The sequence below is a fragment of the Diachasma alloeum genome, unplaced genomic scaffold (assembly GCF_001412515.2).
Source record: "Diachasma alloeum isolate Michigan unplaced genomic scaffold, Dall2.0 Dall_scaffold_78908, whole genome shotgun sequence".
NCBI lineage: Eukaryota > Metazoa > Arthropoda > Insecta > Hymenoptera > Braconidae > Diachasma > Diachasma alloeum.
Window position 1 is genome coordinate 376,871 of NW_021683643.1, and position 14,205 is coordinate 391,075.

Consider the following 14,205-nt stretch of genomic DNA (forward strand, 5'->3'; position numbering starts at 1 on the left):
ATGAGGCGTTGGGGAAAATAGGAACTGCTAAAATACTGTAAATTCCAAAAGACAACATAAATTTTTTCAATAATTTTTTATTTGGATTTTAAAATATTAATTTACCTAGAAGCATAAAATGTATTCACAATAACATCTTCATTTACTTTACAATTATCTCTATACATCTCGTTCATTAATTTTTCCAATCCACCGAATTACCAACTCGATGAATTTACAATATAAATGGAAGCCAGTCCATTGCGTAATTGTACTTGCACATGCCATTGATATAATTCCGAAACGTATTGCTTCGAAATTTGTGGTGAGTAATTTATTTAGTCCCTCAGTTTATTTGATTTATCGCTTTACTCTTCTCTCTCAATTTAATCTACTAGTTACTTTGTGCTGGAGCATCTCAGTGACAATGAAAATATATTACTGAATGTAACTGGTGCATAGAATGTCATTCTTTAGGTAGAAAAAAAGAATCGAGTTCACTGCTCATACATCGCTCCTCGTAATATTTTTTTTCATCTCTTCCATGCATCTTCACGCACTTGCACTCTCACATCATTTCCGTTATATATTACATATTTCATATATGTACATTTAGCTAGCAAAAGAGTCTCATCTAGTGGCAGAAACGTAGACGGGGGGAAGGGCTAAATTGGATGAGAATTACTTCTTTTTCAAGGTACAGAGCTTTTTGCTCGGCTGGTGAAACGCTTACGAGCCCTATTATTCCCCCCTCCCCCCTTCTGGTGTACGGTTATGTCAGCCAGTGATAATTTTTCTTCTCAACGTTAATTCGCTTGGTCTTGGTCATCCTGGACGTTGATTACTTCTGTTGGGGTCGTGGCGCTGCTTGAAACCTTGGTAAACACAAACCAAATTTCGTTTCAATTCCAGTGAGAATGGGCAGGGCAACCTCGTAGCCACCTATGTGGTCGGGGTTTGTGGATTTTATCTCGTCTGCAACTCCCGTTGACGGTACTTTCTGCTCTGATCCCGTTGGTCGTCTGCGAAGAAAATTATTCATGATTTTTCAATTTTTAGCGATTTTTCCAGAAACGAAAATCGAATCGAATAACCTCGGGGATTCGCTAAAAATATATATTGGATTTCTACTATAGTTTTTATTCGTTTGGGCCGATTTTATTGGCAAATTCTGCAATTTGTCTGCGTGTATTTTTTTCAATTAAAATATGTATAGAGAAAATCAATGGAATTCGATTTTTCTATACAACTTATTGAGATATTTTCTACAGAAATTCGTCGGCTCAAATTTTCTAAATTTTTTCGTTCTGTTTTTCAATGAAACGGGAAGGCAAATAGAGTGGAAAAATGAGGGAATGCGTGTCGAGAAATTCCTATAGTGTCAATGGAAAAAGTTGTACATAAAGATGAAATTCTACTGATTTTTTCGGTAGAATCGTTTCTGTTGAATTTTTTCTATGAGAAAAAAATGCTCGTTGAAGCCGCGGAAATTTTCCATAAAATCGGCAAAAAACAAAAAAAAATGTTTGCGCATCCTTAATACGAATGTCGTATAAATTTGACAATTTTAATGAAGTGGGTTCAATTCGTTTTCTTCAAAAAATACCCAAGAAGTGCATCGAGCGTCGTATTGACGTTGGGAGAATGACATTTCTGTTGCACTACAAAACAAGTCTAGATAGTTCATTGTTGAGATAATTTATATTTTATCAAGACAACATGAACAAAATTCTTACGTTTTGTCAATTCAATGAAAAAAAATTTGTTCAATACTCACGTTCCACCAAAATCAACCACGAACAGTCTCTGCAGAAGTTCATACGTGAACAACGTAACTCCGAACTGTGGTGATGATCTAAACACTCGAGCTAGAATAAATGAAACGAGTGTAAACTCCTAAATTCACGAATGAGCCCAAATAATCATTAAAATTGCATAACACAGCAACACAGTTAATAACGATCATAACGTGATAATAATTGCAATGATCATGGGGTGATGATGGCACCGTGGTCATGACAGAATTAAATGAGTCGAAATACAGTGACAAAAATAAACATTAATCAAAGAACGAATAAAAATATAAAAAACAGTTCAACGAATAAAACCAATTGATTAGAACGAAATTCAGATTGGATGCCAGAGAAGATGTTGTCTACTTACTGACCAGTAAATCGCCAGGTCATATTGGGGAGAAAAGGAAGACCAATGGTGCGCCAGGTCCCGGAACCCGGCGCCGAACGTTCAAAATGTATTACTAACTGTCTGTTCTTTTGACTGATAACAAAGCGGGCGTTTCTATTTTTCTAGCTGTAGCGTATGAAAAAATTCTGCTGTTCGAAATAAATAATCAAGAATAGAAGATGTCTCGTAAAAACAAAAGATTGGAAATTGGAAATAAATGCACAAATTATTCGATAAACGATGAATGATTGAAGAAGCAGAGCAGCGCATGAGCAGCAGAATTTTTTATTCTTGTCTTTATGCGTAAATAATTATATACGTACCTGTGGCTCCCTTCCAAAATGCTCTCGCCCCCTCCTCCTTCCATATTTTCCTAGCACAGTCTACAAGGCCGTTGTAGGTGGTCTGACCCTCTCGTGCGACAACCTGGCATTTTTCATTTTATTATTGATTATTGATTAATTTAGGGGTAGACCGCACTGAATATTTCAAAATTGTTGGTGTCGATATCTATCTTGCTGATGAGTTTGCTACTTGAGTTTTAATGTAAAAAAGTAAGAAAAATGAGGTTTTCATTTTTTTAGTGATCCGAGAGGTTTTAGAGAAATAAAATCTTTAAATTGAGGCCTCAAATCACATCTCGTTTACAAATGTACGTGAGTATTTCGTCGCACAAGTCAATAAAGAGTTCTAGGCAATGATTTTAAAAATATAACGATACCAAAATAACATCATAAAGTTTTCAAAAAAGAAAAAAATAGAAACTATCCAATAAATACTGCACGAGTTGAAAGACAAAGTCTCAAAAATATGAATATTTTTTAACAAAATAGGACAAGAGCCAGTTTTTTATGACACCTAATGAATGTAGCAGAATAAACCTATAAAAACCTATAAATAAATCTCACGTTTTGACAAGAACAAAAGATGAAAAAAAGCCTCTAAAAAGAGGAAATTCTGAAAATTGAAGAAGCAATATCTCAAGTTTCTTGACAATTACCTGTAACCTAGTTTTAATAACGTCTGCCGGTGTGACAAGAGCCGCAGCTGGCACTCCAGCGATTGCCCCAGCCGCCAGGAGTGACAAAGGAGTATTATATCCACCTTCGTCAGCCAGTTTAGCTTTTGTATGAGCGTACATGGGGAAGTAAATGGCACTAAATGGTACGTCACGGAGAAAACAGGCTCTCGCCCCCTGAGTTTACGAAGAAAAAGTGTTATAAGATATTGTGCGATTTCCAAGGGATGAGGACAGTATGTGAAACTCACTTTGTACAGGCCAAAGAGTCCCAGCTCTTGGACAACAGTCCAGGCTCGAACTTTGGAGCCACCTGCGATTTCACCAGCTACTTGGAGCCTAATTTTCACGATTTCTAGGGGATTTGTGAAGATCACTTGGGACCCTCCGGCCTAAAATAAATCATTTTTTGACATTCGAGAGCCGTCAATGTCCCAGTAATGGCTATTGTCCCTATTCCTGACACCCTCAGCGATTTTTAAAAGGGAGAGAATTAAAATTTATCGAGGAAGAGTAAAGAAATCATATTAGTGCAAAGGGAATTTTCTATTCCGCCAGTCAGGGATAGCCATATCCATGAATTATAATTACCGTTAAATTATTTAGTAGTCAATTCGCTAATATCACTCGTAAATTTTAATTATTGAAGTAATCATCAATTTAAATATTCAAATTCCGAATCATTTATTAATCAGTAATTTAGTTAGGAAGATTGACGATTAGTTGGATAATCGGAAATCCCTCATAAGAAATTTAGTATTCTCTACTTAACGCAGCTCGAGCATAGCTAGGGGAGGGTGGGGCAAAACGGCCCCCCTTCAATTGTCAATAACTTGTGAATGACATTGTGAAAATTCCCAGTTTCAACTTCATTTTGAAGATAATTTTTCATTCTTCAAAACGAGCTCTAACTCATCCCAATCGGATTATTGAATCAGAAAATATTGACGATTGAAGGGGGGCCGTTTTGCCCCATCCTCCCCTATATATATTGGAAAAGCGGGGATTTTTTGAGATATCCTCAGACTCTTATGAATGAACCGAAAAATATGATTCTTAGCTAGAAATGTACCTTATTATATCCGGCTGCGGCTAAGTGGATTATAGACCTCTTTTCAGTTGAAAAATGGGGTAAATCATAATACAAACCTGTGAGTCGGTTTGACAGCCAAACCGCTGTGAACTTGTCCCCCAATGGCGGGGGTTATGTGTCAAACCAGCTCGCATATTTGGATTATAATTTGCATCATTTTTGAAAAGAGAAAAAATATCTATTTCAGCTGCAGCCGGATAAAGTAAGGTGCATTTGTAGCTAAGGATTATATTTTTTGGATCACTCATAAAAGCGTGGGAGCGTCTCAAAAAATCCCCGCCTTTCCCAATATATATAGCTACGCTCGAGGCGCCTTAATAGAAAATTTACAGCTCCATATTATTAAATATTTAATTCATCATCAATTGGAAATTTGGATAATCAATTGTTTTTCTATTTTTAAATCTCTATTAGTATATTTAAACCTTAATTAGTGTAAGTCGGAAATTCTTTGAATATTGAAGAATTTAAAGATTAATGGTCATCACTGCCACCAGTCAGAAAAAAAAGATCGTAATCGCACCATTACAACCATTCAAAATTCCATTCAGCGATCGGAAATACCGGTGTCCCGAATTCTACTGCTCGCATTTGAGAGCAAGCAAACCTGTTTTTTGACGCTACATATTTCACTTTTAAAAAATCCAGTGTAACGATTTTTGAAGCCTCGATTCCGCTTATCAAGTAATGTAAAATGATGTCTATGTATATTTTTTTATGTACTGTAATCTTTTGTTTATAGTATATAGTAATTGTTAAAAAAGAGAAATTTATTTGTTACTGTAATGAAAAAGTGAATAGTTCTGTCAAAAAAAATATAGAATAGTATATATATATAGTACATAATGCATCCTTAAAAATAAAAAAAGAACGCAAAAAGCAAAAGGGAAACGAAGAAGAAGATAAAGAGAATGATGACGATTCCGAATAAATTATTCAACAATTAAATTCTCATTGTGAAGGACTTTGTTCAAACATTATTATTGAGATAAAAATTAATGAAAGTGAGAAGTGGTAAGGTTTTACTACTCTGGCACCCTTGGAAAACAACACGCGCGCCGCGCACCCTGTTCTAGTTACAGTAATGGGAGGATATTTATACCATCGTTCGATTGAGTGAGAGAAGCTCTCAAATCAAGAACTTCTTCAGTGGATTTTTCAATTGAAAACCTTTACGTTCTCGAACTAAGAACATTTGAATGGGATAAAATTCTGTTTTAACGGAACATTAAATGAGCGTTGAGTGAGTCACAGGGGTCAAGGGAATACAGAATAAAGGCACTAGAAAAATGAGTTGATGAATGTATGAACAGAAAATATCCTTGATTCAAGACTGAACCTTCCGTAATTTGAGAACCTAAATGTTCTTGCCTTAAAACCCCAAAAGTTCTAAATTTCAAGACTATGAAATAATAAAAAATATGCCTCAGTGTGAATGAAAATTTTCTTAAGAAAATATTTCACTTAAACAAAGATTCCGATCGGAAAATGGAAACTTTTTCTCCCTGTGTAGACCCTTTTTACGCGAAATTTGGTCAGCTACAAAAAAGATACTCCACCATTTCCTCCCAGTCTTACTCGTTCTCAAAACCAAAGCCATTTGCCAGCAACAAAAAACCTAATAGTAATTCTGAAATAATGAAGAAAACTTACACAAGCACCAGAAATAATTTCTCCATAAAGAGGTAGATTTCCATTTTTATCAGCGAATTTATCCCTGACAAAATCATTGACTGTCAGCTTGATAGCTTTTTCCGGCGCCACTCCCATCAGCTGTGGCACCAGACCCCGATAAAGGCCAAAAAATCCCTCATGCCTGATGACCTGTCAAACGCAACGTACAAACTTTTATGATTAAACGATGGAGCTACAAACGTCACCTCAGACTCGTTGATCCCAACCTTTTTGCAGCAATCGAAGCTATTTCTGTACATAAGTTCACCGATAAATGAGCCTGTTCTTTGATTCTGCATTCGCGTTTTCACAAGATCTATTGGGTAGACTGCTGTCGCACCAACAGCACCACCAATCGATCCCAGGACGAAACGATAGCCACTCTCGAGGATTTGCGTTACTATTCCCCGTTCGTCAGGACTCTAAAAGATTTGTTTCTTTTCAGCACTTAATGAGATTGTTCTTGTGGGGAAGGGCGGAGAAAGATAAGTATGAGATTTGAGGGCTGATTATTTGACGAATGTCTTGGGAATGGCCGGATGCACAAGGATTTATCAAGAGCGCGTTTTAGCTTGAAATTTTTCATCAATAAGGTCTTTTCATCTTATCCACATGAAAATCCAAGGATTTTTTCATTTCAATTTCAAATAATGTTTTTCATTTCAAAACGGAATTTTTAAGTGTTCTCTGCGTCATTTGAATGCTCCTCCTGTGATATTGCAGTAGAATTTTATTAGTTTAAGAGGCAAGGGAACTTATCATTGAAGTTGAGACTGGATTCCAATTTTTTTCATCATACGATTATTCTGCAAAACCCAAATTCGTACACTATAGATATCAAGCTTATAAAATTATGCAAGAATTTAGTATTTGCTGAATAATCTTCTGACGACGAAAAAAATTGCAATCCAGTTTCTCCTGCGACGGTAAGTTCCATTGGTTCTTGAGTGATGTAATTCCCCGAAATTATTTTTTATTCATTGAACTACTTCATTGACTCAACAATGCGATAATGGAGTCTATAAAGTAATTTCATAGATAGAAATTAATAATTGTAGGAGAAAACACAATTCGAAGATTTGATGTAGACAAAGGGGTTCCGTCCCCCCTTAAGGGGTAACAGAATGCCGCTAATTTTCCAATTTTTTGAACAAATTTCCTGCTGAAAGTTATCGATATTTTTATAAATCAAAGCACATTAATCTCGAGGAAGCGATGATAAAGATCAATGTGCTTTGAGCTCAAAAAATATTGTTAACTTTGCGCAGGAAATTTGTTTGAAAATTCCGAGGAAACGGTGGCCTTCTATTACTTCTGAAGGCAAGTGTAACACTATCGTAACTGAATTTGGCTATCTGGGAACTTGGACGGCAGTTACCATCAGAGTAGTAAATTTCAATCCAATTTTTTTCTAGGGTAAAATGACTATTTTGTTAGATGCAAATTCATACATCCTGTAAAACATCGTTATGAAGTGCGAAAGAATTTGATTTTTCAAAAATGATCGGACCCTAGAAAAAAATTGGATTGAAATAGCACTCTGATGATAACTGCCGGCCTATTTACCCAGCCCCTTACAGTGCCGATACACGCAATGTCGAATTATTAATATAAATTAATTAAATGGCAAAGAAAAATGCCGCGCATATCTCTTCACACTCCGTTTTCCCTGCCCACATTTCATTGTATTCCTATCTTTTCATTGTTTGGCGCTTCATGGGCAAAAATGTCTTCTTCTTTTCCCAAGAAAATAAAAATGTAAAATGAATTGTAAAATGTCCATTAACGAAAATTTCCCAGCAATATTCTTAATCCTCAGTATGTTTATTCCCATCATTTCAAAAGATTTTCAATCCTTATAATGCGCTCGCGAAATCTTTATTTCTTTATTGCCCACTCTCTTCGATTATTGCTCGCAATTTCTACCATCCAATACCCTTTCAATATTGCACTTCTAATAAACACCATCCCAATATGCTGTAATCCCTTGCATTGCTCTCTTCAGGTAAACCCGAGCCCATTTTCCAATCCTGAAACCAATTAAATCGACCCCCTTTTCTTCCTTTCCTAATTTTCGTTCTTCCCTTCGGTCCTTGCACAATTTCTTTCGGTTCTATTGTCGAGCTCTTCAGAACACTCACTCTTTCCTTTCCTCTTTTGCCATTACTTCTTAGCAGAAATTTCATATTTTGTAAATCAGTTCTAAACAAGACTTCAAAGTGTCAACAATTGAAATTAAAACAGTCTCAAATCAAGTGCATCCGGTCATCATTTACTCAAGTGTATTAAAATTTAAACACAATTGGTGTTGTGAGTCCAAATTTCTAATGGGTTCTTCACTTTATCTATCGTATCGTCCCCTCACATTCAAAACAAGTGACGTAAAGAACGTCTCTTACAATTAATTTCGAGTTATCGAGCTAATGGAATTTACAACTCCATTAGAATTATTTCATAATTGTTAATTCGTGGCGAAACACCGCCAACGCTATTAAGGATATCCAACTACTTTGGCTATTTTTTCTCCAGTGAAATGCTTTTCTACTTTTGAAGTCGAACTTGTTTATTTATTTATAAACAACGGCGGTGAATATTCATGATTTTCTCAAATTCTTCTCAGGCAATTTAATTGACAAATTTGATGATTGAAAGTGCTTGACTCTAGAGTGTCATCTGTACCAAACTCTAAAAGATACTTGGATATCCTTAATACTCAATCCTGCTGATGAACTTGACCAATGGAGTCACCAGGTTAAAGAAAAAATCTGTAGTGTCTGCAAAATTGAACATAAATATTCAGTCATCCATGGAAACTCTTGAGATTCAAAGACCTATTGAATTCTGTAAGCCTTCAATTGGAAATTTCGAACAGAAATTTATAACAGTGTTCATGATTGCCTTTCCCGGAGAAAAATATAATTTCCACGTTTCATTAATTACCGAGACAGCCTTCAGCAATGCAAGACGCCTGGTAATGTGTTTGAAATACTGTTCTGGGGTGATGGCCACCAAATCATTATAGACAATTTTCCTGCAATTTGAAATCAATTAAAATCTCGATTCCCAGTCATTTTCATGATTATCACGTACCCACTTTGATGGAGAAGGTCGCACAAATGGAATAAAATATCAACTTCGAGTGGTGTTATCTGTGACATCATTTGAGCTGAATGCAGAAATTCCTCCTTGGTGACTTCTTGATAGCGATGACCGCCCGTTGCATTCAGGTAGATTCTCTTGATGAGCTCCATGTTATTGAGGAGTGAATTGAATGCCATGAAGTAGGGAAAACTGACTTTTCTCCCGCCGCTGGTGCCCACCGCTGCCACAAGATTATCCTTGACTTCTTTAGTGAGTAGATGGCTCTTGATGTTGAGCATTATATCTTGAAAGTCTGTTGTGGATATGAAACCATCGCCGTTTTTATCGAATTTCTTGAATGCCTCTGTGGCGTACTCCTCGTGAAAATCCTGGAAAATTGAGTGGTGAAATGGTTACGAACGTTGCTAAGGAAGCAAGAAGAAAATATGAAAATTACTCGTCTATAAAACTTTTACAGAAGGGATTCTTTCACATTGCAGACCAAAAAAGGTAGCAATAAAGAAATGGAGAAGACGTTGAAAACAAATTCATAGTTTATTTTGCAATCTGTTTATCTTTAAAGAGAAGAGATAGAAACAGCTCTCCTGCAAGATTTTCACAAAATAAATGAGAGAAATTTCATGGACCAAAAAGGTCTCTTCCATGTCCCTCCAAACTCGTTAGTTTTAAATATTTTACATATACTCAACAACTTTCTCAACTCACGTGTAAGAATTGACTGAACTCTGCATAACTAATTAGTCTTTTTTTATCTTTTCCAAAGTACAATTTAATGAAACTACTCTCCATGTTGAATGGCATTCTCTGATGGAGTTCAGTTTTCTTCATCACCTCAGCGAATTCGTCTGTAACAGGAGCATTAATCCATCAATCGTAATCATAACTGTCGCAATGTAATGTGTCTTGATCGTTCAGTGAAATAAACCTCACCAAATGCAACCATTCCATTTCCATTAGTATCAAACAACTGGAAGGCCGTTTTATAAAGGGCGTCGGGTACACAGAGAAGCCCCTCGAATGCTTGAAACTCAGCGAACGATATGAGCCTGCAAAATATAGTTACACATCAGGATTTCTCAGCAATATATTACTGAACAATGCCTGAGGTTTCTCCACCAGGGACCGTGAACCCAGAGCTTACCCATCTTTGCTGGTGTCGACGATGCCTGCCAAGAGGTTGACAGAGTCGGGATTGTAGTCGGCATCTGTGTAGAGGCCAAGGTAGCTCCGCACAAAGTCAGCCGGGGTCATGAACCGCTCCCCATTCTTCTGCTGGGAGGCATACTGAAAACATCAACAGTTGCCTGAGTTCAAGATCATCAGGGATGGCCATCGATCATTGGATTCTTCAATATTAACAGAATTTGAACCTCACATTGATTAAGGGTTAGATGTACACGTAAAATTCAATAGAAAACCTTAGCGAATTTGCTAGAAAATTCTATTGGAATTTTCTAGAAATTTTGTTATAATTCTAAGGAATTCTCGTGAAAATTTTATTTATTTTTTACGCAGATTCTATTAGATATTTGATAGGAACAGGTTCGAAACATTTCGATTTTTCTGTTTGAATTTTTCTCATGAGATTTTTTCTACTAAAATTATCGGGCACGGATTTTCTAGGTTTTTTCCGCTATATTTTGTTTTGCTTTGCATTACAGGATGCGAGTAAAAAAAACTTACAAGAGAATATTCATATAGAAAAATCGAAATCTAGTGAATTTTCCTATCATATATCTCGTAGAATCAGCGCAAAAAACAAATAGAATTTTAACGAGCATTGAAGCAGAATTTTCTAACGAATTCGCTAAGATTTTCTGTTGAATTGTTTCATACGTGTAATAATATTAGTATTATAATCATTATAATTATCGAAATTAAAAAATAGTAAAATGATTGATAATATGGAATTGTCAATTGTCTATTGAATAAATAACACTAAATTTCATAAAAACGATTTTTCGCTTAATCAAATAATCGTCAATCTTACTAACTAAATTAACTAAATTAATTAGTAAAATTACTGATTGATAAAATAATTCGGGATTTTAATATTTAGTTGATGATTAATTTAATAATTAAAAAATATGGGGTAATATTAACGAATTGACTACTTCGAAATTTAACGGTAATTCTAATTTATGATTATCGCTATCTCTGAAGGTCATCAATTGTCATCAATCCTCAGTGTCGATGATTGAGAGTTTCCCCGTTCTTTACAAATCATCGCGGACCGAATGCGTTGGGAGCATTCGGCGGAAAATTCGATTGGAGTTCTATTATTCTTTCACTTTTTCTGGTGAAGAATTCAGAAAAGTTGGCAGATTTCTGATCTTCCAACTTTCTTGCTCGAAAGCTTGTGGCTTGTTTATTTCAAATTGTAAAGAGAATACAATACCTAAAATACAAAAGGAAACCTATTGATTTTTTCTATAAAATATTTTCAAAGAACGCCACAAAAATTCATTCTTCAGAATTGTCGAAAAACTAATTCTATTTTCAATAGCAAATTCGAGAGAAATCCAACAGGATTTTCCAATTCAAGGCGCAAGGTTTCTCGACAGGTTTTCCTACGCACCTGAACTATTCAATGAATAAATCAGTAAAGATCTATTGATATTTGTCCAATAAAAGCTTCTTCTGTCAGTGTCTCAACTTTTTTCACGCGTGACGCTCCATATGCGTTTTGAAGAGCTATAACGCTCATTATCATCCGTTTTTTTCTTCACACAAAGATTGTCACAGTCACGTGCTGGCTTGATATCTACTTATCACCATCCTTCGATCCCGCGCAAGCTTCGTGGCCATCGCGATAAGCGAGATCTCTCTGTTATCCACTAGACGCCGGCATATAAATAATGCAAAAGTAGGAAACAGCGGGGCAAAACGGACACTTCTGAATGGAAATCAAATGTTAATAGACCAGAATATTTATTGAGTAATTTCTCCCTCGTCATGTGAAGCGAATATTCCTTTCCTTTTCCAATTGATAAATTTATTTTATGTCCTATCCTTAATTACTTGGAGTACGTAATCATGATATGGAAGTGTTGACCCTATCATTAAGATCTACGGTTAATATCGTACTTTGTTTTTGGATTCATTAGTGCAACATATTGTGCTACGTTCTTAATTATCACTGCTCATTATTTCATTCGTGTCATATTCACCAATTTTTTATTTACTCCGTTGTGGTTTTATCGGTGACTCAGATCGTCATGTTTTACTCGGTACACTAAGAGAAAAATCGACATATCACAAAAATCAGGTCTTGAGCGAAAAACATTGCATACATATTTGATCAATTTACGGTAGGTTTCAGACAAGAAATCGGTGCTCTTCGGACTAAGGAGGAAGTTACTGAATGAAAAGATGATGTCTTTTTTCGAAATGAGATAATGTTACTTAGAAGACAAAAATAGTTTGACAGAAGGTAAGGAAGATATTGCCTCCCTTCGAACTCAAAGCAATTGAGCGTAAACGACGGTTATATTTTTTTAATATCCGGAGGTTTTCCTCTGCATAAACTCTATTCATTTAATATGCAAGTCTCTGATTCATGATTCGTTGAATCGAAGCTTTTAATATTTTTAGTCATTTTCTCATCTTATGACACGAAAAAACCGATTGCTTGTGGCAAGAAATACTCACTTTTACATGAAATGTTCATGTTTAAGTCTTGAATACTTCACCGAAATCTGACATTGTCTGACACATTATCCGGAATTCTAATCCTAAGAAATTTATCCTCAAGAGATGAGATATTTGGCGCCAGAAATTAGTTTTATGATATTATGACGATATTCCTCTCAGTGTACCCGACTGCGGCCCATTCGGGCTAGAACTGCCAGGGAAACCATGGAAAACCTCAGTCGTACAGCCGGCCGATATTGCAGGGTCGTATTGTGCCCATCTGTCACACTGATCTCTGTACGTTAGTCTGTCACACTGACTAGATGGGCACAGTAGGTCTCTGCTTTCGTGCCTAGCGTAAACAGTTCCACGCGGAGAGATAGGGCTAGGCGGACACCCATCCAAGTATCAGGTGACGAATAGTTTTTGTCCCTGAATATTTCTAAATTATGAGTATTTTATTTACTAGTTTTTTTTTCAAAAATGCAAAGTATTCCCTTCGCCCATTTCCAGAATTTTTCACATTCTCTCGTAATGTTAATAATGCGTCCCTCACCTGATCGAAAATCTCATGGAGACGTTCAGTATTGGCTCGTTTCAGGTATCCAGATCCCTAGAGATGAAACAAACAAAGCGACGAATTAGTAAATCGAATATAATTCATGTGTTTTATTGTGATTGATCAGGGTCAATTGCTACCGCTGAATAATATGTTAATTCAATTGACCCATATCGATTCGTAATTGTCAATAGTAGTGACTAAATACGAATCGAATCAGACGTTTATAACGAATTTCGTGTCATTTTCAAGAGTTCATTTTACGCTCCCAGACAAAATCTGATCTGATTCATTCAATTTGGATCGTTTAATTGAGAGCTAGAATTGAAAATATGAAAGCTTCATTTTCCCACTTGACGGATAATCTTTTTTAGTTAAGATTGAATTTGTGTGCTTAAAAAAATTATTCGGGAATTTTTAAATTCTTGATTTTTTTCGTCACTCGAGGATAAATATTTTCAATTCCACGACATAATATTGTTCCGCATTTGATCGTTTTCTCCCTCTCAACCGCCTTCATGTACGATCGTCTCTTAGTCATTATTGCTTTATCTTTAACCCTATTCCGCGGTCGCTCCTTTTGTATCTTTTATTTATTATTACATTTAATTCAATTTTTTATGAAACATTTATTTATTATTAAACTCACGCGTATTCTACAATATTCTTCAATCCAAGAAATGCGAAGAGATATTCTCAAATGAATGATGTTGATTCTTGAATGATGCGTATTCCATGAATAAAGAAAAAATTACTGGCATCAGCACGCCATTTCTCGAATCGCTCTTTCATTTGAGCCCAAAAAAACATTCATATCTTGTCTGATATCTCTGCTACAAACTCGGGTCTTCAACTCGGGCTTTCAATTGAAAACCCGAGTTGTAGACCCGAGTTTGTGGCAACGATGTCAGACAAGATATGAATGTTTTTTTGAGCTCAAATGAAAGAGCGGCTCGAGAAATG

The 14,205-nt window shown here is 35.8% G+C and overlaps 1 protein-coding gene across 2 annotated transcripts in view; it reads right to left on the reverse strand.

The window, feature by feature from the left end:
• Nucleotides 1–57: 57 nt before the first annotated feature.
• The window catches only part of LOC107047878 (calcium-binding mitochondrial carrier protein Aralar1), a 27,150-nt gene continuing 13,002 nt past the window's right edge, over nucleotides 58–14,205 (reverse strand). For both annotated transcript variants that reach the window (XM_015270765.2, XM_015270766.2), the window contains exons 2-14: nucleotides 13,240–13,296; nucleotides 10,192–10,334; nucleotides 9,981–10,096; nucleotides 9,756–9,895; nucleotides 9,039–9,418; nucleotides 8,889–8,979; nucleotides 6,176–6,370; nucleotides 5,928–6,098; nucleotides 3,433–3,573; nucleotides 3,164–3,358; nucleotides 2,487–2,589; nucleotides 1,757–1,847; nucleotides 58–1,001 (exon numbers count right to left, since the gene is read on the reverse strand). In XM_015270765.2, the coding sequence (XP_015126251.1) occupies nucleotides 821–1,001; nucleotides 1,757–1,847; nucleotides 2,487–2,589; nucleotides 3,164–3,358; nucleotides 3,433–3,573; nucleotides 5,928–6,098; nucleotides 6,176–6,370; nucleotides 8,889–8,979; nucleotides 9,039–9,418; nucleotides 9,756–9,895; nucleotides 9,981–10,096; nucleotides 10,192–10,334; nucleotides 13,240–13,296 (2,004 nt within the window). In that variant the 3' untranslated portion in view covers nucleotides 58–820. The remainder of the gene's footprint in view (nucleotides 1,002–1,756; nucleotides 1,848–2,486; nucleotides 2,590–3,163; nucleotides 3,359–3,432; nucleotides 3,574–5,927; nucleotides 6,099–6,175; nucleotides 6,371–8,888; nucleotides 8,980–9,038; nucleotides 9,419–9,755; nucleotides 9,896–9,980; nucleotides 10,097–10,191; nucleotides 10,335–13,239; nucleotides 13,297–14,205) is intronic.